At 41.5% G+C, this 24,906-nt stretch overlaps 1 protein-coding gene across 17 annotated transcripts in view; it reads right to left on the minus strand.

Annotated features, from left to right (window-relative positions):
- The window catches only part of NRCAM (neuronal cell adhesion molecule), a 206,310-nt gene that overhangs the window by 22,688 nt on the left and 158,716 nt on the right, over positions 1–24,906 (minus strand). For 6 of the 17 annotated variants that reach the window (XM_083182707.1, XM_083182712.1, XM_083182703.1 and 3 more), the window contains 14 exons: positions 23,535–23,678; positions 23,294–23,402; positions 20,348–20,514; positions 20,097–20,244; positions 18,865–18,989; positions 17,815–17,844; positions 15,299–15,400; positions 12,052–12,249; positions 11,524–11,594; positions 10,910–11,135; positions 10,700–10,815; positions 6,987–7,191; positions 6,265–6,384; positions 3,158–3,343 (listed from right to left, as the gene is read on the minus strand). In XM_083182707.1, the coding sequence (XP_083038833.1) occupies positions 3,158–3,343; positions 6,265–6,384; positions 6,987–7,191; positions 10,700–10,815; positions 10,910–11,135; positions 11,524–11,594; positions 12,052–12,249; positions 15,299–15,400; positions 17,815–17,844; positions 18,865–18,989; positions 20,097–20,244; positions 20,348–20,514; positions 23,294–23,402; positions 23,535–23,678 (1,947 nt within the window). The remainder of the gene's footprint in view (positions 1–3,157; positions 3,344–6,264; positions 6,385–6,986; positions 7,192–10,699; positions 10,816–10,909; positions 11,136–11,523; positions 11,595–12,051; positions 12,250–15,298; positions 15,401–17,814; positions 17,845–18,864; positions 18,990–20,096; positions 20,245–20,347; positions 20,515–23,293; positions 23,403–23,534; positions 23,679–24,906) is intronic. The other 11 variants (XM_083182714.1, XM_083182708.1, XM_083182719.1 and 8 more) reach the window with 4 other exon arrangements.

Raw genomic sequence — 24,906 nt, forward strand, 5'->3', positions numbered from 1 at the left:
CACAGACCTATAATGTCCTAGTGCTCAGACTCTACTGAGCTGCCAGACCTGCACAAGAGCCCCTTCTTAGTGCGCTCCTCCTGACCATATGCGTATACTACTATTCATTCCTGGATTTAACCCGGCACATATGGTAACCTTGCCAAGCTCTGCGCATTTATCAATATGGCTAGCTATATAAGCTTAAATGTCCCCTTTTTTCGGTTGCGCATTTTACACTTGAGGTTCGTGGTATATTCACTAAGGATCGATTTTGATCGATGTTGAGAGATTATTATTTTTTTGGGTCAATGTTGATCGGTTTAAAATGATCTTAATCGACATTGTGCGTTCAGGGTTAAAAAACACATTTACTAACAGTTGCATTTTTATATATTTTTTAAAATGCTAGTAAATGTGTGTTTTAGCCCTGGAAGCACAACAACAATTAAGATCAATTTTTAAATTGATCAACATCGATAATAAAAAGTTAAAATAAAATAAATCGACCAAAATCGACCTTTAGTAAATATACCACTTAAACTCAAAATATTTTCAACTGAACAATAGCCCCTTTATGTGGCTCATGTCTATCATAATATTACACAAATTTTCTAAGCCAAATAGCAATATTAAAGAAAGTAGAACAAAACAATCAGTGAACAAAGATTATCTTCCATGCTTAGCTTGGCTTGAATGAAAATACTGGGCACCAGTAATGCAAGTTATAAGTGTAAATATGATTTACCTGTGGTCAAAAGTTCTATTTATCATTGTATAGTTTGCTATACAAACTTATAGGGCGTACACATGGTTTGATTTGGACACGTTTTTTATTTGATTTTTGCTTCTAGAAGCAAAATTGAATTGAAATCAAACAGTGTTAACTGCCTTCAATCCAGATTTGATCCCAATGCGTGGCCCTGGAATCAAAAGCAGAAATAGACTTGGTAGGCAAGTCAATTTCTGCTTCGATCTGAACGATCAAAGGCAGTTCCATGCTGCTCTATGCAGCATCCTCCCTCCCCCACGCGCGTGATCCTCACGCTGTCTGTCTCACCCTCCCTCCTCTTCGATGGCGGCACCCACTGAGTCCTGGCAGCCGTCGATAATGAATCAGTATCTACGCCGCTGCTTCAAACCGTGTGTACAATCCACTACAACATAAATTTTAATGCAATAAATGTCCATGTTTTAGGATTCAGTCTTCACATTCAGTGGAAAATGTATTAATGCATATTTGCAGATTGAAAAACAATAACTGTTGATCATATTCTATAAAAATACACTGAAGGTAATATATAGCAACCATGCTGGTTGGATGGAGAGCAACATGGCTTCACAAGACCTCATAAAATAACTTGTGGGAGGGCTCGATGATGCCCTTGATGAGCAGGTGGGTCGCTTTGCTTTGCCGACTCCCCTCAAATGCAATCAATGTAGCAGCTACAGTAGTTCAACCAAGATTCTATACATTTATGTCTGGCTTTGCCATGTAAATTATTGCTGCTTGAAAAATACAGCCATTCTCGGACAAACTCCTGCACCTCCAGCTTCCCACACTCTATTACATTTACCCCTAAAAGTCTACTAGTGGCCAAACCAAGTATTTAGGGTTCTTAGTAGGTGTCACTTAGCTATAAAAGGTGTGAAATGGCTGATTTCTTCATTTTTTGGAAAAGTGGAAAAATAAATATAAAGGCTGAGTGTTATTTTTTTCCACATTTACAAATTTGTTTACTTGCTGCCTCCAAACCTAAAGGCACCTGTCCCATCAATACAAAAGCCCCATATACAGTATAACACATAATGTACATACACTCTCAACATATTGCATGTTTAAAATGTAAATTTAATAGAGTTAAATCTCAAACCATCCCTTAAATGTGAACAATAACTTTTTTAGATACTTGAACCCACTTGTAGTTCTTGGGAACATGATAGCACTTATGATATACTGTAGTAATGAGTTCCTAAAGTACTTCCTATGGTAGCATTTACTATTATTGTATAGCTGTCACCTGAATGACCAATATGTTCCACTCTTAATCTGGTCAAAGGGAAGGATTCATTCATATGAACCACTCATTTGTAAAAGCAGGCATGGAAACAGTGCCTCATGGCAAATTTCTGGTGCAGTAGGGGCATTGCGAAGTATGGGGGCATAGTCACACCCCTTTGTAAATAATAGGCTCTTGCAGCAAGATGATAGAGGGGTTTATTCACATTACCTTAGAGGCAGGTCTCCCTTCTGGATGTACCTATTGTCCAACTGCTAGAGCATACCACTAAATGTCCCTGCATTCTGCCCAAACCAAATGTGCACTGTCACCCGCGCACGAGAATACCTAGAAACCCCCCTGCCTGCCAATCCATCGGCCCAGCTGTCATATACCTGTATAAAGCAGCCGCCCACTCTAGAGAGCAGACTGGCTGTGGTGCGGCAGCCGGCAGCTTCCTCCTGTCAGAGAGAGACAGGCTGCCTGCCGCTGGCTGCAGGTAGGGGAAGCTAGAGTGCAGCTCCTCCTAAGTTCCATGCTGTGATCCATGTGGCTGTGAGAGAGCTGGCTGGGGGAGATCAGGACTGTCCCCAGCAGGTACACTCTGCTGCCTTTTGAGTGAGCGTGTGGGGGGAGGGGGGTGTATGTTTGTGTGTATATTTATTTATTTACAGTTTCTAATATAGAGCAGCATATTCCGTTGTGCTTTACAATTGATTCTCTGTGTTTGTTTTTTTTGCTGCATGTGTGTACATGCTGTGTGTATGTACAGTATGTGTATGTGTGTGAAAGTAATGTGTGGACAATCTGTGTGTCTATACTAAATGTGTGTCTGTGCATGTTGTACAGAAAAGTTTGTGTGTGTGTGTGTGTGTGTGTGTGTATGTAAGTACAGTGTATGTATATATATATACACCCACACATACAGTATATACACCCCCCCCCCCCCCCCGTGAGAATCCTGCGTTTGCACCTGATTGTAACTGTTATTATTTTCAAAACAAACGTGTGGCAGCCATTGGCTTTCATTCTATGTTTCTAAGAGTATGTAAAAATCAATTTTAGAGGACCTGTTGAGACCTAGAAAGTTTGAAATACAGTAGAATCATGAAAATGTAGAGTGAAATGACATGTACATTCATGTGAAGGGAAGAGAGAATGTCTATGCAGGTACATACCCATCTTACCTTCATCCATAGCAGTTATAGCTTCCTGGGTGCTTTGGCTGCCTGGTCCCACAGCAGTGTGCGCATAAAAGTAAAACTTGTACCTCGTGTTGTGGTTTAAATTTTGTAAAACATAACTTGACTCGTTTGCAGGGATTGTAATTTCCACTGGTGGGCCTAGTTCATGTGTGGCATTTACTAGAATGAAAAATAAAAAAAGGTTAATTAGTGGTCATCGCTGAATTTAATGTTTGCGAATCTCACACGAATATAATAATAGCTTTAAAAACATTATAAAGATAAAACATTAGTATATTTATGTTGCCGTATTACATTGTTTCAAAATATAAGCATAAAATGATTATGAGATTTTAATATCAAAATGTCCCTACTCACAGTACACCACCGTGCATAGCATAGGCATAGGATCCAACTTTCGATACCCCTCCAAGTGCTGTATTACGCATTGGTGGTGGAAGGAGGTGGGTCTGGTGTGCCAGGCGTTCTACACTCTATTTTTTTTTTACCATAGACTCAGGACTCTCCCCACCTTTACTCCTGCTCAACAAGGTGCGCGCATAACAAGCCCATGATTTTGTGTACACAATATTGGAAATGAATTGTAAGAATTGCACATGTTATTTTTACTCCCAATTTGCATGAGTGGAGCAATTGGATATACCAATCAATCTGCTTCTAGCTAACATTTATCAAGTATATTCTATAAAATGATAAACCGATTGACTGCTACTGTATGGGCAACTTTTCCAATCGTTAAAAGGCTTGCTACATGTCCCCCGAAGTTTGAGACTGACTCTGAATAAGGCCATGTGCTTTCACCCATTGTCAGCACATGTACATTTGATTCATTTGATAGAGCACTCTATATCATGGGGACAGTCGGCAATGTGACAAGTCTGATGGTCACAATGTTCCTCTAGAATTGTGATGCGATCACAGATTTCAGCAATTTCAAATGCAAAACAGGAGATGAACCAGCTCCTGCATTTGCATTACTATGGCTCACATATGCTAAGTTTCTGTGAGCAGCTTAGCATATGTGATCCATACAGAATCAGGGCCATTATGTATACACATCTGCACATATCTTGGGAATATTACAATGCGACAGATCAGGCCAATATTTTGGTTACACGCGCCTCAGGCAGTGTGTATGCACCCGCCATCATTGGCGATATCTTAAGATCGTCAGAGCTACAGGACCAACAGAAGACATTTTTAGTAATGTCATACTGTAAAATGCAGCATGGCATTCCACGTCGCTCTGTCGCCTCCTGCATTAGCAAGTGTATGGACTTATCGCTATTTTCAACTTTTGCTTCATTTACCATCCACGTGGACTACGATTGGAAACAGTAATCTGTGGCGAGTGCAGCAGTAGCGGAGTGAACCACCTTACCCAAAGCGTAGGGAGGGACTACATTTTCACTAGTTGCGGTCACAAGCTTTAAACGGGACAAATTTTGGTGAAAAAAAGAACAAAGACCATTTACCTGTCGTCCTTTTGAACCAGTTGACCGTAGACACACCCAAAGCACAGTGGGGCTGATTACGAGTTGAACGCTTTTCCATTCGGCCGCAGTACTCTACTTATTATCTTCTGCAAATGAGGGTGCAGGAGGAATGCTGTCCTAACCAGTGTTTTTACAGTTGCTGCTACAAATGTCATCATTAGTATGTGGACTTGCACCCCCTCTGGGTGCAAAAGACCTGTCTGAATGAGGCATCCTATCTCCCTCCACATGGTAACAAAGTGGGCTTTCCCACCCTTGACGCTCCCATGACAGTTCCACAACACTACCACTAGATGGAGCAGTTCCATATGTATGCATTGCCCCTGCCCAGTTACTACCCCAAAACAACAATTTCAAGGTCTGTTTAATCAGTCTGCATTTGCAATCTCAATCAATGAGGATATGGCCAATCCAATGCATAAGCAGTCGCCAATTTCTTTGTACAGTGTCACAATCTGTGGTTTGGGTGTCTCTCTGTACCAGGATCAGCACTGTGTAAAGACGACCCAGCAATGTGTTGGAAGTGTGGAGGTTTTATATAGTTACTTTGCAAATCAGTGTATTGGAAGAAGGGTGGTGACGGGAATCCTCAGGAACAACTGGTTCATATGCTGGGTTGCAGAGCAGTACCAACTACACAGATTAGATGCTGGGTTGTAAAGGGGTTACAGTACCAGATACGCAGGATACACAGGTTATATGACGGGTTGCGGAGCAGTTACAGCTATGCAAGATGCACAGGTTACATGCCAGGTTGTGTAGTAACACCAGCTACACAGCATGCACTGGTTAGATGCTGGGTTGTGGAGACCTTACCAGCTACACAGGATACACATTAAAGTTGTGGAGCAGAAACAAATGCACAGGCTACACAGATTAAATGCATGGTTGTAGAGCAATACAAACTACGCAGAATGCACAGGATAGATGCCAAATATGTCAGGATTCAGTGATGCTGACTCAGCTTCTGAGGATCTCAGGGACAAGGCTCACACACAGAGTGCTCTGCCAGTAATACTGTGAGAAGTTACGTCTTTTATATCTAAAGCTGGACTGGGATTGGAGGATGCAGTTTCTGATCTCTTTAGGGTTGGACAGCTCCTAATCAGCTGATGTTTGGCAAGCTGCTTGAACAGAAAAGAACGATCCATCTAGAGACCTAGAACGCTGAACACTGTTCCCTGGTCTTTTCAGAGAAAAAGAGTCCAAAGCAGTATCTTGCACAATGATCTCACTAGTCAGATACATGACTAGCTGCTCTCCGAGTAGCACAACAATATCCCACCTGCATCCACAGAAGTAAGGCAAGGGGTTTTGGTCTGAAATCTCCGTTAGGCGCTGTGACAGTATGTTGAAATATGTCAGCAAACTTACTTGCATCTACGACAGGATCAGGCCCACTATATATTATTCCATTATATCTATTAGATAAAGCACATCTGGGGAATTTTATGCATCTTCACCAATTAGAATAAAAACAATTATAAATATAAACATGAGTACAGCAATTCAGATTAAATATTTTGCTTGATTTTATTATTTTATTTGTATTATATTTTGTATAACACACAGCGCTGTACTTACTTGACTGGTACTTCAGGGTATACTGTGTCAGGACCCCATTTGGATGTACAGGTGGGTTCCATGTCAAAGTTAAAGAATCAGGAGTTCTATGAGCAATATGTAAAACAGCCATACTGGGAACTGTAAAACAAAAAATGATTGAAGTATACTACAAAGAATCTACTTGTATAAAGAAGTACTATAATTACCAGTACTGTTTATACATAATAAAACCATTTTATGTATTAAGTGTTACAGGAATACATACATCATTTTTTCATTAAGATTTTGTCCAATAATAAATTCTTGGGTGTAATGGTCCTCTGTGCGGTTTTCAGATTATCAAGAAACTTCACACATACAGGAAAAACATCTCTGCTTTATTGAAAAGCGGGCTAGACTCCATTCAGGGAAACAAGACCACGATACACCTGTTTCCTAGGGCGTGGTGAGGCCAAGGACTGCATTGCCACTGCATAGGTGTAGACACCCACAATGGAGCCTGTGTGTAAGAGCCTATGTGCAGGCTCCTTGCAGCGCAGCGGGTCCCGCTGAACTGGACCCGCTAAAACGCAATGTGAAGACGCAGCCTAATGTCAGACAATGAAAAATGAAAAAAGCTGCATTATCTGTAAGATCACTTTCATTTCTTTGTAGATAATATTTACTAGCAATTTCAAAGTTTATTGATGTCTTTAGATGATGACTTTGACTAAACAAAATATGATTTACATTTATATTACCTCCTTCTGGGGTCTCAAAGTATTCATCCTTGCTGGGTGGTCCCTCCCCTTTGCCATTCACCACTCTGACATTGAGAAAGTAGTGGGTGTTGGGAAATAACCCAGGGAGCATTCCATGGGTCCTGTTTCCAGCAAACGTGAGCATCCATTTTTCTAGGTGCCTCTTATTTCTGTTCAGTGGATTCTGTGCTTTCCAGTAGTAGACCTGCAACATTAACAGATATAAAAGAAATGGGATGATAAATGTTTGCAATTTTATATATACAAGAACTTCTTGTTCCCCCCCTCCTACACTTGGCTACACTTAGATTTGTTAAATGTTCTTTTGCTGCCTTGATAAAGGTCCCTGAAAGGACAAAAACGTCAATAAGCAGTATCTAATTTAACCAATTATATTCTGGCCTTTATTATTATTATTATTATTATTATTATTATCCTTTATTTATATGGCGCCACAAGGGTTCCGCAGCGCCCAGTTACAGAGTACACATAATCAAACTGGAAAACAGTAACTTATAGTTGAAGACAATACAGGAAGTATCAAGGTGGCAGCAAACAGCATGCTTTGGTGCAGTTAAAGACTGCTGAAGTAAGAAAGGTTAATCACATGAGGTAAGAGGTCCCTGCTCATGAGAGCTTACATTCTAAAGAGGGGGGCAGACAGACAAGGGTGACACAGGAGGGGTAGACAGGGCGAGGAACAGAAAGTTAGAAGGACAGTTAGCTGGGTTTGGTGAAGAAGTGGGTCTTAAGAGCCCGTTTGAAGTTCTGTATAGAAGTGGAGAGTCTGAGGAGGAAGAGGTAGAGAATTACAGAGTAAGGGAGCAGCACGAGAAAAATATTGGAGGTAGGAGTGGGAGGAGAGCCGACGGGTGTTGGTAAATGGGAGAGGAGTGGGTGACGGCTTTGTAAGTGAGTGTAAAAAAGATTGAATTGAATTCTGAAAGGGAAAGGAAGCCAGTGAAGGGCTTGTAAAAGAGGGGAGGTGGAGATTGGAGTGCGTTTGGTGAGGAAGATGAGCCGGGCTGCAGCATTGCGGATAGATTGGAGTGGAGACAGGCATTTGTCAGGGATACCAGTTAGGAGAAGATTGCAGTAGTCCAGGCTGTAGATCAGTGATAAGTGAGTGGATAATGGTCTTAGTGGCATCCTGAGTGAGAAAAGGTCTAATTCTGGAAATATTTTTGAGATGAAAATGGCAGATTTGTGAGAGGTGCTGAATATGTGGTTTGAAGGAGAGAGAGGAGTCAAGGATTACATGACAGCGTACTTGGGAGCTACAGGTGATAGTCGTGCCATCAATAGATAATGAGATTGTGGGATGCGAGGTTGTGCGGGAGGGTGGGAAGACGATCATCTCAGTCTTGGACATGTTAAGTTTGAGAAAGAGCTGAGACATCCAGGAATAGATAGCAGAGAGACAGTTGGAGATACGAGTAAGGAGAGTGAAGGAAACGTCAGGGGATGAAAGGTAGGTTTGAGTATTATCAGCATAGAGATGATATTGGAAGTCAAAAGAACTAATGAGCTCACCTAATGAGGATGTATAGAGAGAGAAAAAGAGAGGACCAAGAACAGAACCTTGTGGGACACCAACGGTTAGTGGAAGTGTGTGTGTGTGTGTGTGTGTGTGTGTGTGTGTGGGGGGGTAGTGTTATTAGAGGATACAGAGAAGGAACAGATCAGAGAGGTAGGAGGACAGCCAGGAGAGAGCAGTATCATGCAGACCAAGGGAGTAATGGATTCTGAGAAGGAGGTCCACAGTGTCAAATGTAGTGGAGAGGTCAAGAAGAATAAGCAGAGAGTAGTGGCCCTCAGATTTGGCAGCATGAAGATCATTGCAGACTTTTGTGAGGGCAGTTTCAGTGGAGTGGAGAGAACGGAAGCCAGATTGGAATGGGTCAAGCAGAGAGTGGAAGGAAATAAAGTCAGTGAGGCGGTTGTAGACAATACACTAAAGGAGTTTGGAGGTAAAAGGGAGGAGAGATGGGTCCGTAGTTGGAGAGGTTGTTAGGATCAAGGGTAGGTTTTTTAAGAATAGGGGAGACAATAGCATGCTTAAAGGCAGAGAGAGAGAGAGATTGAGAAGGTGAGCATGATGGGAACAGGCAGAAGGAGAGAGGTGGCGAAGGAGGTGGAAGGGGATAGGGTCAAGTGGGGAGGTGGTGGTGGAGGAGGAATGGATGAGGGCCATAATTTCCTCACCAGATACATGGGAGAAAGATTTGGTGAGAGGGAAGGGGAGGGGTGGTAAGGGATAGGAGGTGGCTGATTGCTGGCGATCTGGTGGGATAAAATGTCTTGACATATGAGTCAATCTTGGATGTGAAATAAGTGGCAAAGTCAAGAGCAGACAGTGAGGAAGTGAGAGGAGGTGGTGGTGGGCAAAAGAGGGAGTTGAAAGTGGCAAAGAAGCGTCGGGGGCTGGAAGACGATGAGAATATTGAAGTAAGATTCTTTAGTGAGGGAAAGGGAAGCACCAAAGTATGAGAGCATAAGTTTAAATTGGAGGAAGTCTGCCTTAGAGCGTGATTTCCTCCATTGTCGCTCGGAGCTGCGTGAGCATTTTTGAAGATATCTGGTGCATTTGGTATGCCATGGTTGAGGCGTTGATTTGTGAGGGTGAATTGTGGTTGGTGGGGCGATAGTGTCAAGTGCAGAGGTAAGGGATGAATTGTATAGGGAAGTGGCTTGTTCACGGCATGAGAGAGAATAGGAGAGAGAAGTGAGTCAAATAGAGAGGACAAGGATGGGGTGACAATAGCCTCAATGTTACGTTTGGTGATGTAGCCTTAGGAGGTAGAGATGGGGAAGCAGAAAGATAAGGTAAAGGAGAGCAGGTGGGGGTCAGAGAGGGGAAAAGGGGAGTTGGAGAAATCAGAAATATCACAACGATGAGTGAAAACCCAATCCAGTGAGTTGACATTCTTTTCAACTTCGAACTACAAGACTGGTGAGTGCTGTCCCATATAATAGAAGGCTACCACTGCTCATAATAATTAAAAAGGGATTCAAGTGGAGGTCGGGCAGATGGCCACTAGATGGCATACACACACATATATGAGATATACAAGAGTGGTTCATTGATTAAGATAACAAGACCTCTCACATGTGTAATGTTCTCTATGTCATACTCATTTCACTCCAGCCAGAGCAGAGCAGCTAGACCACTGTTATCTCTCATGGCAATTAGACTGTGCATCATGTAAATTAAACTGTCACAACATCGGTTATAAGATGTAGAGGCTGGTGAAAAGATGGTCAAACATTTTGGTGTGTATTAGGATCAGTTTTCTAATATATACAAAAAGGGTATCTCTATGGGATAAAAAAAAAAAACAGCTGGGTGCATCCCCTATTGTAGTATTGAATATGCTGGAGATATGAGTGTAGATATATATAAAAATAATACAAACAGGCAGCTTGAATAATCCAACATTTCTATGTATTGTTTTCACATTGTGTGACAATGTGAATCAACTACATTGAAAAGTAAGGCCATTCTTGCTGCCTGCTTATATTATTGTAAGAGACCAAAGTGCTGCCCTGTCCATGCTGCATACTGAGTCACATCGGTCAATTCTGCCATTGAAAATAAATGTACAGTATGATCACCTAAGTAGACCATATCTGATGAAATGCAGGTCAAAGGTTCTTTTTCACGTTTTTTTTTAAAATGAGTTGATAAAATAGAAATAGAAATAAGAACCTACCCGGTATCCTTGTAGATGGCCCCGGACAGATGTCAAAGGGACAGAATCCCACTGAACCTTTACTAATGTGGTATTAACGACATCCACCTCAACGTTACCAGGAGCAACCATTGGAACTAGTGTAAAAAAAAATAATAATTAGAAATGTACATTCAGGCTCATTTAATCCAGAATAAGTTTTAATGGTACTATTACTTTTAGTGTACTCACGGTCCTCTCCAGAATGTCCGATGATAATAGTAGGTTCTGGAGCATATCCAAGATCATTTAAAGCTTGAACCTTCACTTCATATGGAACAAAGGTCGGAGTGCCAGACACAATGTATTTGGAAACATTTGCAACTGTGACAGATGTCCATTCCTCATCAACGTCTTTCTGCCTCCAGCTCACTTTGTATTGAAGTCCGGGTCCATTACAATCAAAGCCTTTCATAGGCTATTTGGGACAGGAGGAAAAAGCACTAAGTCAGGGAACATCTAATGCACATTTTGGCTGTACTTAGAGCACAACATTGCAGTTGAAATGTGCACATCTTCACCTATCACCCTGATGCCTTTTATTATTCATAGCCTTTTAAACATGGCTTGTCAGTAAAAAGCACCAAAATGTACCATATAAAGATAGATATCTCTTATAAATGGTAATTTACCACACACTATAGTATACCCATCTGAGGGGTATATTTACTAAAGTGCGGGATTACAGAAGTGGAAGTGGATATGATTCTAGCTATTATCTTGTAAACGGTACTGTGCAAATGTAAATATACCAATAGGTTTATAAAAAAAAAACCCTATCATAATAGAAAGGAGGTTAGACTTACTTTCCATGTGATTACCAAGTTGTCTGGCTCTGTACCTATTCCTATAACACCAGATGGACTTGTATCAGGCTCTGAAAAATGAAAAAAATAAGTTATTGTGTATGTAGTGGTTTTTTTTACTTGTAATGTGGGCAACACATCTACAGCCCTCACGTTTGGTTCCCCGAAATCTGATACTCGATGCACATTAATGATCGGCGGTCCATTGGGAAATTAGGAAAATGGCATTATAAAAATTCCTGACTTACTGATCCCGATTATTTTTTTGGGTTGGAATTGGGAGATTTTCCACCATGTTGGATTTCCTTAATCCTCCAAACCTCTCCTAATGTATAGGCTCACTACTGTGATGCTACATTAACTCCCTCCTTATAATGCTCACTACATGTCAACTATTAGAACATGCAAAAGTAAAAAAAAAAAAAAGGAATTTATGATAAAATGCATGTACACAAATTATGATACATAGGCATATAATTTTATATTCCTTTTTATTAAAAAAATATTTTGTCATTGTCATTTGCAAACCTGCTGCCTTTGTCATATAACGTTCAGATGATTCGCTTGGGTCACTTCGTCCAATTTCATTAACAGCAATCACACGGAAGGAGTAGTTGACATATGGAGACAGGGTGAGCGTGGCTGTGGCCTGTGTACCGCTGACCTTGCTTTGGATGTGCCATACTCCAGGTTCTCGCAATGCATCCTCATACTCAATGATAAATTCTAAAGACAAATGAATAAGCTTAATACACTTCCATATTACGTATACACAATTGGTGTTCAATTGGTGTTCATATCAGGTTGACAAAATAGTAAGTTATTACAGTCATATAGTATGGGAAATTATTTTTAAAATTAAAAGGTGGATTAATATACTACATCTATCTTATTTTAGTCATCATGTGAACAGCTGCAGTACTTTTCATTCTTATATCCTTACGGGAAGTATGGGTGGAATATATTGCTTCCCAACCAACAAGTCATAGATCTACAGTGGCTAAAACCAATTAGCAAAACTGTGGCAAAGCATGCTGGGATGTGTAGTTTTACAATAGCTTGAGGGGAATGTATTGCCCGCCCGTGCTCTATAGCCACATGCAGCTATTTGCACTCTTTTAAATGTGGCTTCTGGCTGGCAGCATGAGCGAATTGCTCTGGACACCAGTGGATGGATGTGTGGCCTTTCATCTGCTTCTCTCTGTGCTAGCTCCAGCGATAAAGGTAAGTAAGGGAAATGTCAGAAGGCATATGGTGGTGTGTGAGAGGATTATTTTCCTGTGATGCCTGATGGACATACTGTACAGAAATGTTTAATAGACATATTGGGGGGATTTGGAAAGGCCTTATGGCATGTGGGGAGGAATGGGATCATTCGTCAGACTGCATTTAGGTCTACAGTCATTAGGTCGACCCCACTAGGCCGACTGGCAGAAAGGTCGACCTGACTTAAGGTCGACATGGGCCAAGGTCGACATGACTTAAGGTCGAATTTGCATAAAGGTCGACATGAGGAAGGTCGACTGGTCATAAGGTCGACATGGGTTTTTCACTGTTTTTTGATCCGAATGTCGACACAGTCGACATGGACACAGTTGGCAATGAGAATTGGACCCTCGCATCGCTCGCTTCGCTCGCAATGCTTCGGGCACGGTGCCTCGCTGCGCTCGGCACACTATTTTATTCTCCCACCACACCCTAGTGGATGGTAGGGCATGAAATACCGCCTGTCGGCACATGTCGGCTCAAAAAACAGTGAAAAACCCATGTCGACCTTATGACCAGTCGACCTTCCTCATGTCGACCTTTATGCAAATTCGACCTTAAGTCATGTCGACCTTGGCCCATGTCGACCTTAAGTCAGGTCGACCTTCCTGCCAGTTGACCTAGTGGGGTCGACCTAATGACTGTAGACCTAAATGCAGTCTGACGAATGACCGCATCCCTGTGGGGAGGTATGGAGGGAATTAAGGATATCTGGAGGGCCTCATGGAATATGAGGAGAACTAAGGTTCATGCGGGGAGGTCTGAATGACATGTTGACCATTTATTAGAGCTTTTTTCCTCATTTCCATGGTTCCCTCAATAGCAATTACAGCATGAGGTACTGTGAAAAGTAAGACTTTTGAAGTTTGAAGCCTTCTGAATTTGACTCCATAGTAGCGAGGTAAGAGCTGTGCAGATTTGATTATTGTGAACATTTTAGCATTTGGGGAGATTTAATGAACATGCAGTAATGTAGTAACAATGAGTTAAACATTTCAAAACATAGGGCCAAATGTAATAGTGTGTGAGAATCAGAAAATTAGAGATTTTGGGAGAGTTTTCCCATTTTTTAAAGTGGCAATCAATTAAATGGCAAAATCAACCTGATTTTTCAGTGTAAATGATTGCTGCTTAAATTTTTTTACCAAAGAGAATAAATATATATATATATATATATATATATATTGGCATGCTATCCTACCCCTATGCTGGGCTACTACTACGCTTATACTGTAGATGGTAACTTTGATGACTAAAGCTCCTTGATAAAGGTTTCTTTATAAGACTTGTTACAAATTGAAGAGTGCTCCATCACCCCCACCAGTTGGTGAGAGGGCTACAGACTATGCTTGGTGCATATTCGTTTATGCACCTTAGATGGGCACCCCACTGCTGAAAGGTTCCTATATACAGTGTATATATATATATATATATATATAGATACAGAAGTACCAACACACTCGCCATTCCTAAGAATGGGGTGCAAACAGCACCCACTTCCCAGGATGGGGTGCATTGGCCTGTGACCACACACTCTAATAAATACAAACACAGGGGGCCCAGCACTCACTACAACAAACTGTATATATAGTCTTGTGGGAATAAAGAGGCACTCAGAGGAACGTTTGAGGTAAATGCTATATTGTGCAGAGAACCAACGTTTCGGGGCCTGGGCGCCCCTTTGTCAAGGTGCAAAACAAGGTGAATCGCGTGTCGGCTATCCTTAGCCTTCTTCAGGGAGAACTCTCTGAAGAAGGCTAAGGATAGCTGACACGTGTTGGTGATTTCAACCTACAATCCTTCACAAAGTCTACTCCCGGCACAGTGAGTTGAGTGCACGGTGCCCGGCAGAGGTTGAAGTCGCGGGTGAGCGGGATCTCACGATACCACTCGCTTTGCGGCCATATCAAAGCCCGGAGGCGTTGTGGAAGGACCAGGAAGCAAGACACCGCTTCCACAACACAAGAGCAGCAGCGAGTACAGCAAGGGACCTGGAAGACAGGTAAGAGTGCACCACGGGGTAGACGGGACGCCAGCCTCCCGCGCCACTTTACCTGCCCAATTCCGACCAGAGACTGAGACTTTGCCTGCCCACCACCCTACCCCAATCTCACCCCATTTGCCACATTCCAGCACCAGTACCTTATCCCACAAAGCATACCCCACCAAGCCTTATCCCTACATCAACCCCCATACATATCCAATTTGAATAAAAGTGAAGTTTTTACCCGAAAACTCTCAGCCTCATTTACATGATTAACCGCTACAATACCATACACATATATGTGAGCGCAGGTTACTAAAAACCCTTTTTGTGATATACTTTTGTAAAAACAGACTATTTAATAATAAAAGTAATGAGGTATGTATTTAAAAGAAATCAAACACAAAACACAAATTCCTTAAATATAGCACTGAATAAAAAAGAGTATTCCAATAACATATATTTTTATATTTTTCTTAACTGGATGTGAACTAGGTTGGAAAATGACATTTCATATTAAGTTACCCGTGATAGGGCTGTTATTGTCATCCCCTGGCACCCACGAGAGCTGCACACTTCTTTCAAGAGCATCAGTCAATTCCAAATCCGAAGGTGGGTCTGGGCGATCTGAAAGTCAAATGATCCATTATATTGTGCAAATAGGCTGCTTCCTGTATAACTGAGAGAGATTAGCAGCAATGCCAGGATGGAATCTCTGAAGCAAATCTATGTATTCACGTGGAGTAAAAAAGTGAATCCATTTCCATGCAATTGAACATTACACTGCAAATGACAGTTGTGGCATGTCACAGATACACAACACAACAGTGGAAGATAAGATAGAAGATGCCTGCAGATCTGTCATAAATCAGCAGAAGACAATGAAAAAAGGAAAGCAGAGGAAAGAAATGCATCAAACGGTAAAGCTTATTAAGGCAGCCATGAAGCAATGAGATTTTCTGATCAAAATAGTGCATTTCTTTTTAAGATGAAAGGTCCTGTAAGTCTCCCACATCGGTAAATGTCACCAGCTATTTGTTGTGTGGACACTAATGTTAGCACAAAACTAATTCACATTCACAACACACTTCTATGAAATATATACACTACAACACAACACTACGATGGCCTGAGGAGTCCTATCACGGATACGTACACAAGCACACACAGTCATTTACACAATATGTGCAAATAAAAAAAACCTTTCACTAGAGCAGAGGCCATGCAAGACATACACAGCTTATTATAATCAAACAAAATTGTCTACTTAAAGGGGAAGTATCTAGAATACAAATGAGGGAGTGTTGTCTTCATGCTATTGTTGTAAATACAGAGCATGGTCACGGACTAAGCTAGTGAGAAATATTCTTTATAAATTAGGGCCATGATTCAGAGGTGGACACAAAAGTCACCACCACTGCTTCTTTGGGTTCTCTTTACTTAGAAGGGCGCCCATCTCGGCCATCTCGGGCATTGAATGCACTAAAAAATCAGGTGCGATGCGACAGACGAGATGCCCGAGATTTCCCATAGGGAACAATGTTAAATGTCTCAATTGACACGATTTTCCTGTTCAATGCCTCAATTGACCCAATTTTTCCATAGGAAACAATGTTAAATGGGCCACAGAGGCCAAATAGGCACCCTGAAGTGAATAATGGGCACCCGAATTGTTAACGCCACCCCACGATCAACGTGAACCCGAAGCGTGGCGAGCGCAGCGAGCCCGCGAGGGGCGGCGGTACGCGTCCTACGACCTTTTCATACCCCCACTATCCACGTCGGCGTGGAGTTGAGAATAGAAAGTGTGGCGAGCGCAGCGAGCCACCGAGCCCGAAGCGTGGCGAGCGCAGCGCGCCCCGCGAGGGGACGCGGATACCTTCACAGGTATCCGCGTCCCCTCGCGGGCTTCACAGCTGTCCGCGTACCCTCGCGGGGCTCGCTGCGCTCGCCACGCTTCGGGCTCGGTGGCTCGCTGCGCTCGCCACACTTTCTATTCTCAACTCCACGCCGACGTGGATAGTGGGGGTATGAAAAGGTCGTAGGACGCGTACCGCCGCCCCTCGCGGGCTCGCTGCGCTCGCCACGCATCGGGTTGACGTTGATCGTGGGGTGGCGTTAACAATTCGGGTGGCCATTATACACTTCAGGGTGCCTATTTGGCCTCTGTGGCCCATTTAACATTGTTTCCTATGGAAAAATCGGGTCAATTGAGGCATTGAACAGGAAAATTGGGTCAATTGAGACATTTAACATTGTTCCCTATGGGAAATCTCGGGCATCTCGTCGGTTGATCGCACCCGATTTTTTAGTGCATTCAATGCCCGAGATGCCCGAGATTTTTTACTAACGATGCCCACGATCAAAATCGTGGGTGCCCTTCTAAGTAAAGAGTACCCTTCTTTGTATGCAGAGCAGCTGTCCGGAAATATGCAGGCGGCATCCTGTGTAAATAAGATGCCCATTGCCTTCTTATGCGATACACTGCTGCGTCAAAACTTAAAGCATCGGATCCACTGCAAAAACATTGCAGGCCATAAGACATCTGAGTAACCCTGAGATTACTCAGAATGTCTGGCAGAACTGGGACTGTGAAACTGCCTAGAAAACTGACATGCCCCCAATTTCAATAATATCCAGTTGCATCCCCAAATGCCAGCAGCATGTTTCTATGTTTCTAGCATGTCAATCATGATGCGGCTGTCAAGGCATATCGACCAACATTGCAGGACCAGATGCACAATGTGGCTCCTGCACAGACACAGGTAACGTACCATAGGAAGATTGCGTGAACATTAAATTACTGCCTCTGAATCAGCCCCTATGAAAAGTAGTTACTGCTATTAGGCCCTTTAAATTTTCTAATTTAGCAAGGCTGTCTAAGCAACAAGAGCACATAAGCCAGCGCATATTGTCTGCTATGTGTATTTCCCCTTTAACATATGCATATAAAAGAAAATATCATGCAACGGTGTCATCCAAAAAAAATGCAGATGAGGTGTGATATGTTTATGCATAAATGGATGGGTGTGTCTGTTTACCGTTCTTTACAGGTGGTGGTAGAGTAGCTGCTGCAAGGGATATTAACACAATATTAGTAATGGTCAACATCTAGCATGTACTGTAATAACCATGTAGGCCAGTTTAACTATACAGAGCAGTAAAGGTACCCATACACTACGAGAGATCGGCCCAAAATGGAGGTGTTTGAAGTTCGACCTGCTGCCTGTCTGACTTCTGACTCGGCCCCCCTCCCAGCCGTGGGGGCAGGGTTGCATGAGATAGATCCCATGTGAAAGGACCGCATGCCATGTATCGCATGCGATCCTGCCACCTGGGAAGGTCCTAGGCGGCTCAGTGGGGTCAGATGGCCATACACTGCTGCTGATCGCAGTAGTGTATGGCAACCTTAAGAGAAATACTCAGCTCTATTTAATAGTTATTTAATAGTGATTACACTGGACTTACACCAGTTTAAACATTAGTTTGGATGTTCATTTCTTGTATGGTTTACAGAAAATCTATCTTCAGGGGATCGTTTATTATATGGGGCACTAATGAATGACAATGATTAATATAATTTAATTAGTTCTCCCTTTTTACTGTTATAATCACAAAACATAACCACAAATCTGCCAATCTTACACATGATAGAGCAGCAGTATTGTAGTGCAGGAGTATAAATAAAAACGACCAAGTAAGGAGACTACATGGAAAGAAGGAACCGGAAGGGTGTGTATTTCTGTACGGTAACAATTTCAGATCCAGACACAGCTGTCTTCTTCATGTTCTTATTTTTTGTCTGTATGATTTACACTCTCATTACATGAAGTATCAATATAGTTAGAACTGAGTTGTGTTCTTATACCTTTAGTTGAATTTTATAGTTATGTTGGTGCTGTGCTAAGTATAGTGGAGACAGTAAGTAGCTAAACCAGAATGATACAAAAAAAAAAAACAGAACCTGAGAGGCAATTGTTATTAAAAGGCTACAATATAAGACCACAATATAAATATTCAGGGGAAATAATATATAGAAATGGTAATTTATCAAATACTTGATAGTACCGAAATAAGATTAATGTCCTTACCAACAACAGTGAGCATTGCACTAGCTGAGACGCTGTCCAAGGTAGTGTTTGCTACACAGGTGTAAGTGCCTTCATCCTTTTCCGTTATATTCTTTATAATCAGACGCTCCTTTTCAAGAGTGTATCTGAAAAGCGTACAATTGAATTATTATATGCATTTCCTTCTCTTACTTAAACCATCTTTGATTACACCAAATCCGGTGGTTTTCTGACACACTGATAGTTATTCCCGTGTCCTCTGCTGAGGCAGCTATTTTTTTCCCTGTACTTGTCCTCTATTGTATTCAACTGTAAGTCACTGTTTTGCTTATTTCTCTATGTACTCTGTGGATCCCTAGTGGCGCCATATAAATAAAGTATAATAATAATAGTAACCATCAGCCACATTTGAGTTCATGTATAGGACGCAGCACAACAACTTAATTTGTACTACAAAAATAAGCAAACATCAAAAATGTCAACACACACACACACACACACAGGTCTTGGCCAAGTGAACATTTATGCTATGTAAGCCTGAAATATTAATCCGGAATTACAGCATGAAAGCAGTTCAACATGAACCATATTTAATAGTCAAATATATATATATATATATATATATATATATATATATATATATATATATATATATATATATATATATATATAAAAAGATCTATGGTTTAGAAACTGCAGAACATGGGTGTGGAAGAGATGTAAATGTATATACAGCTGATGGTAAATAATATTTTTACTTTTAAATTATATTTTATATTATTCATTATATACTAATAGTAAATACCCTGGGTGAGATTAAATAGGAAGAGAGATTCAGAAAGTGAGAGATTTGGTAACAAATCTCCAGGTTTTTTAAAGCGGCAATCATTTGCATTTCGAAATCAAACTGGTTTTGCAGTGTAAATGATTGCCGCTTTAAAAAAACTGGAGATTTCTTACCAAATCTCTCACTTTCTGAATCTCTCATCCTATTAAATATCACCCCCTGGGACTTTGTTGTATACAGCGCATGTCCATACTATTTATTTAAGGTGTGCATGCAGACAACATAAAGAGTGTGTTGCATCTTACACTTGCACAAATTATCTTTATGAAGTAAGTAAGTGACTAAAGAAAGTTACTGGAGCACAATTACGTTATTTAGCATACAGTACATGGAGTCTAATTGCTGTGGCCTGCTGAAAAAAATGTAATAAAAAGTAAGTAGCAATACCAGTGAGGTACAACTGTACCTCTCATCAATGGGCAGGTTACTGTTATCCTTCAGCCATAACACATCTGGCTCCAGCGTGGGATCATGCCGAACTTTGCATTCAAAGGATGCGCTGCCATATTTCTGAATGACCTTGTATTCCGGTTGGGAGATAATCATAGTAGGATCTGAAAAAACAAAACAGTAATGTTAATATTGTGTGAACACATTCAATGTTTTTTTTAATAAATATATATATATATATGTTCTTATTTATGAGTTAACCATCACCTTTGACTTCTAGTTCGACCGTTTTTTCAGCTGTTCCTAATTTGTTTCTTGCTACACAGGTATATGGGCCACTGCTATCTTTTTGTGCAACTGGTACTTCTAGTGTCCCATTGTCATGGAAGACATACCCATTTCCATACAGTATACTGCTTTGCTTGCCTTTAAACCTGAACAAGAAAACAAAAGACAACCAATGAAAAATAAAGGCTCAGCTTATCTTTCTGGGCATTCGCTCTATTTGCTTTCCATGTGCATACACAGAAACCTAAAAGTGTACAGTATGACAATTATGTTTTATATTTAATTCTAGAAATGTACTTCAGTGTCTAAAATGCATCTAGATAAGGCAAAAGGAATTTGGTCCCCTTCAAATTAGGAACTTCGGTACTTATGTATTATCTGGGCTCCCATGTTAAATGCACCCCATTTTTTCATACCCCTACTATCCAACTACGCATGGAGTTGATCTCATATAGTGTGCCCGAAGCGTGGCGAGCGCAGCGAGCCCCGCGTGGGGACGCGGTCTCATAAGAAAAACGGGAGTTCAGATATTACATAAGTACCGGAACTTCTTCTGAAATGGACATATATTTATATTTACATATCATGTTCCATAAAAAAAACGGCACCTTTGCATTTGCATGTGGAATCAGGGTCGGATTGATCCACAGGGGCGTGCAGGAAATCCCTGGTGGCATCATTACCGGAGAGCCACGCACCTTTCTCTAATGTCTTGTTACAGACAGTGCACCCATATAATACATTGTTTCTCCAGTGGGTCCAGCACATGGTCGGTAATGGTTGTCCAAGCCACTTTTATGGGCTGGTCTCATCGCAAGGTAACTGGTCAAATCCCTTACGTATGCACCCTTACCACTGCATTCCCCCGGTAGGCCTTTAAGCCCTAGTCTGGTGTGGAACCAGAGCAGCTCTGATGACTACAGCATACCTCCCAACTTTCTTGTCCCCGGACCCGGGACACTGCTGATGCGCGCCGGAAATTTCGGGGTCGTGGCCTAATTTAGGGGTTGTGGCCTATACTCGCGGCTCTCCCGCGAGGCCACGCCCCCATTTTGCCGCTATGGGGGCATGACCCAGAGGCTCTGTGAGCCTCTAGCCATGCGCACAGCGTTTATTCCCCGCTGCTTAGCAGCCGATAGGGGGGACTCCCAACAGCCCCCCCCTCACCGCGGGACACTGCCGCCCGCGGGTGGGACAGCTGGACAGGCCCTAATAATCGGGACTGTCCCGCTAAAATAGGGACTGTTGTGAGGTATGCTACAGTGAATTTAGCATGGAATGTCCTGGTTCACCTTCTCATCAAATAGGAATCAGTTTTCTAACCCACAGCAGGTGACACCTTGACATGTTAACCCATGTGTGTACCAGTAAACATGGATGAATATGTACAAAAATAAAAGCATGGTTTGCGTGTTATTTTATGGATCAGTTTTACTGTCAGTTCTTGTTTAATCTTTTTAGGTACTAGTGTCCTTCAAGCAGAGCTGGCAACAGAAATCTTGGGGCCCAGTACACTGATATCTCTGGGGCCCCCTAACAATGCCCCCTTGAGCAGAACATTTTTTGTATACCGCTTATTGAATGTGTTTTTTTATTATTACAAAAGACACAATCAATTAATATTAACTAATACTGGAGGGGTTTCTGGGTAAGTACCCTTACAGGAATCCAGGTGGGTGCCTTATAAACCATTTCTAGGCACTGCACTGCCGCAGCTATTCTTACAGCCCGTCAGAACTTTGGGGCCCCTCACAAGCTTGGGGCCCGGTACAGGTGTCCCCCTTGACCCCCCCTGTCGCCTGCCCTGCCTTCAAGTGTAGTGTGTTTATTCCTAAATTACTACTGTACCTTGGAGGCACTTACAATAAATATACAGTCTAATATCCTAAGTTTTTTTCTTGGAAAATCATCCATTTAACTTTGTTATTGGTACAAAGAACCATAAATACAGCCATTCCTCTGTTTGCTATTACAATTATACAGCTAAAGCAATGCTGCTATCGACAACTCCGATATAAGGCAACAAAGTATATTTATGGTTGTGTTTTGGATTGGCAATAGGAACCCTTTCACTCTGAACTTCTTCTTTCTTCTCATCCACCTCAAGATGGGAGAGGCAACAACCTACCCACTGCACAGAGTGCAGTCCCAAGTGTGTAGAGGCAAAGACATACAATGACTAGAGTCTAGATAATAATTCAATAAACAACAATATATAGGTGGTATCTAGTGATGGATTCCATGCAATGCTGGCAATCTATATGGTATAGTCACCTGTAAACAAAATACAGAAAGTAGAGATGGTACAGTGTACTGAACTGTAAGTAGTACCTACATAATATACATTACATGCATCACTGACTAAAGTGCAAATATTTAGCAGTTTTTAATATATTCCAAAATTATATTTCGACCTGACCACCTGTAATTATGTGCACATAGACACCTAGTACATATAGATTGCATAGGAGGTTCTGCGTAGTATATCAGAAAGATATGTTTTTTGTAGTGGGCACAGGAGATCGGTACAGAGACACGATTATTAGCTAATGATCCTCTGAAGAGAAAAAGGGGGAAATTTACTAAGATGTGTATTCTACTTCACATGTGATGTTGCTATGGGCAACCAATCAGAATCTACTTCTTATTTATTTAGCACCCTCTAGAAATAGTAGCCAGGATCTGATTGGGTGCCCATAACAACATGACATGTGAAGTAGAATACACATCTTAGTAATTTTCCCCCTTATTGTTCTGAGGAAAGATGATTGTTTGGTGTCTACGTACAATATAGTGTGTTCTCAATCGTTAGGAAAATCTCCAGGTCGGCTGCTTATTGTTCAAGTGTCTACCCCAAATTATTTAGCAGCAAGGAACACAGAAAAGCCATATACAAATCATGCTTCAAAAGTAATCTTATCTTACCATTCTATATCAGGAACAGGTGATCCAAAAAATGGGCAGTCTAACAGAGCAACTCTGTTGGCTATTACTCGATAAACCTTTTGTGATGATAGAATACGCGGCTTTTCCGCTGAAAGAGAAACACAAATTGCTGGAGACTGTAGGCAGTAGAGGGAATGAAGCAGAAATACATAAGCAGCACATACATTACACATGATATATGCATATCATATATGGTATTCTATGTACAGTGGGAACTTACCTAGTACATTCACAAATGCATTTGCCAACTTGTATCCATATATATTGGAGGTGTTGCACTGGTAGACTGCGCTGGCTCGTTCCTGCACCTTGGTAAATATAACTGTATCACCAGCTACTGTCCTACTAGGATCATTAGGAGCCACTGCAGACACAAAATACAACTTTATTTAGTTGAAAAACAAAGTAACCTAATTAAAAATCCTGCATACTTTTATTTCTTGTTTTCTAAAGCTGGGTACAGACTAGGTGATATTTCATCCAACAAACATATCAGGCACATCGTCTAGTGCAGGCGTAGGAAACCTGTGGCTCGCCAGCTTTTGTCAAACTACTAGTCCCAGCATGCCTTGCCACAGTTTTTCTATTTAAGGAGTGCTAAAACTGTTGCATAGCATGCTGGGACTTGTAGTTTCACAACAGCTGGAAAGCCACAGGTTGCATATGCCTGGTCTAGTGTGTTCTTGCAATTGTGCACTCCCACGGGTCATTTGTCAGGTTGTCCTGGCAACAGACAGAAGCAGCTGAATGCAGCTGTGAATGTATCAATATATTGTTCGGTATGTATGGCAGGTCCAATAAATTGTTACATTGTTTATTGTGTGGCAACACGCATCGTTTTAGTGTATATCCAGCTTAATACAAAATATGTAAATGTCTCTTCAGTTAAGATTTACAGAATTTTTTTTTTTTTCAATACAATTTACAGCATATTATATGCATACAGTAGCTGTGAATGTTCAAATATTCTCTGTAAAGCGCTGCGGAATATGTATGCGCTATATAAGAAACTGTTAATAAATAAAATAAATATTACAGTCATTTGGAAAATAAGAGATTCCTAAAAATAAGGGACTTCATTTTTATTTTCTTTCAAATAGCCAGCAAAATGTATATGTATAATGTATAGCTCGCATCATTATCTACAGAATAAATGCAATTTCTACCCATCTGCATGCACACCTACAGGTCATTAGTAGCCATCAGCTACATCTATAATTTCTGCATTTAGATTTCCATGGAGAGAACAGATCTTTAAGCCTAGTGGAGCAATCAATAGTAGTTCCTTAGCTCTTAGGGGGTTATTCTGGTTCACTCCTTCTGGCAAATTCCTTCTCAAATGGACAAAACCATGTGCACTGCACGTGGGGCAGATGTTACTTGTGCAGAGAGAATTAGATTTGGGTGGGGTTTTACTTCAAAATGAGATCTATATTGCATACCCTCCAACATGACCCATTCCATTAGGTACAAAATGCTCTGTTTCTGGACATTTCTGCCAGTGGCAGTTACAGATGTGAGCCTGCAGCACAGTCCAATATTCAAAAAGGGGAGCCAAACCTTCCACCACCCCAAACATCACTGTCCTGGAC

The sequence above is a fragment of the Crinia signifera genome, chromosome 4 (assembly GCF_055691185.1).
Source record: "Crinia signifera chromosome 4, ASM5569118v1, whole genome shotgun sequence".
Lineage (NCBI taxonomy): Eukaryota > Metazoa > Chordata > Amphibia > Anura > Myobatrachidae > Crinia > Crinia signifera.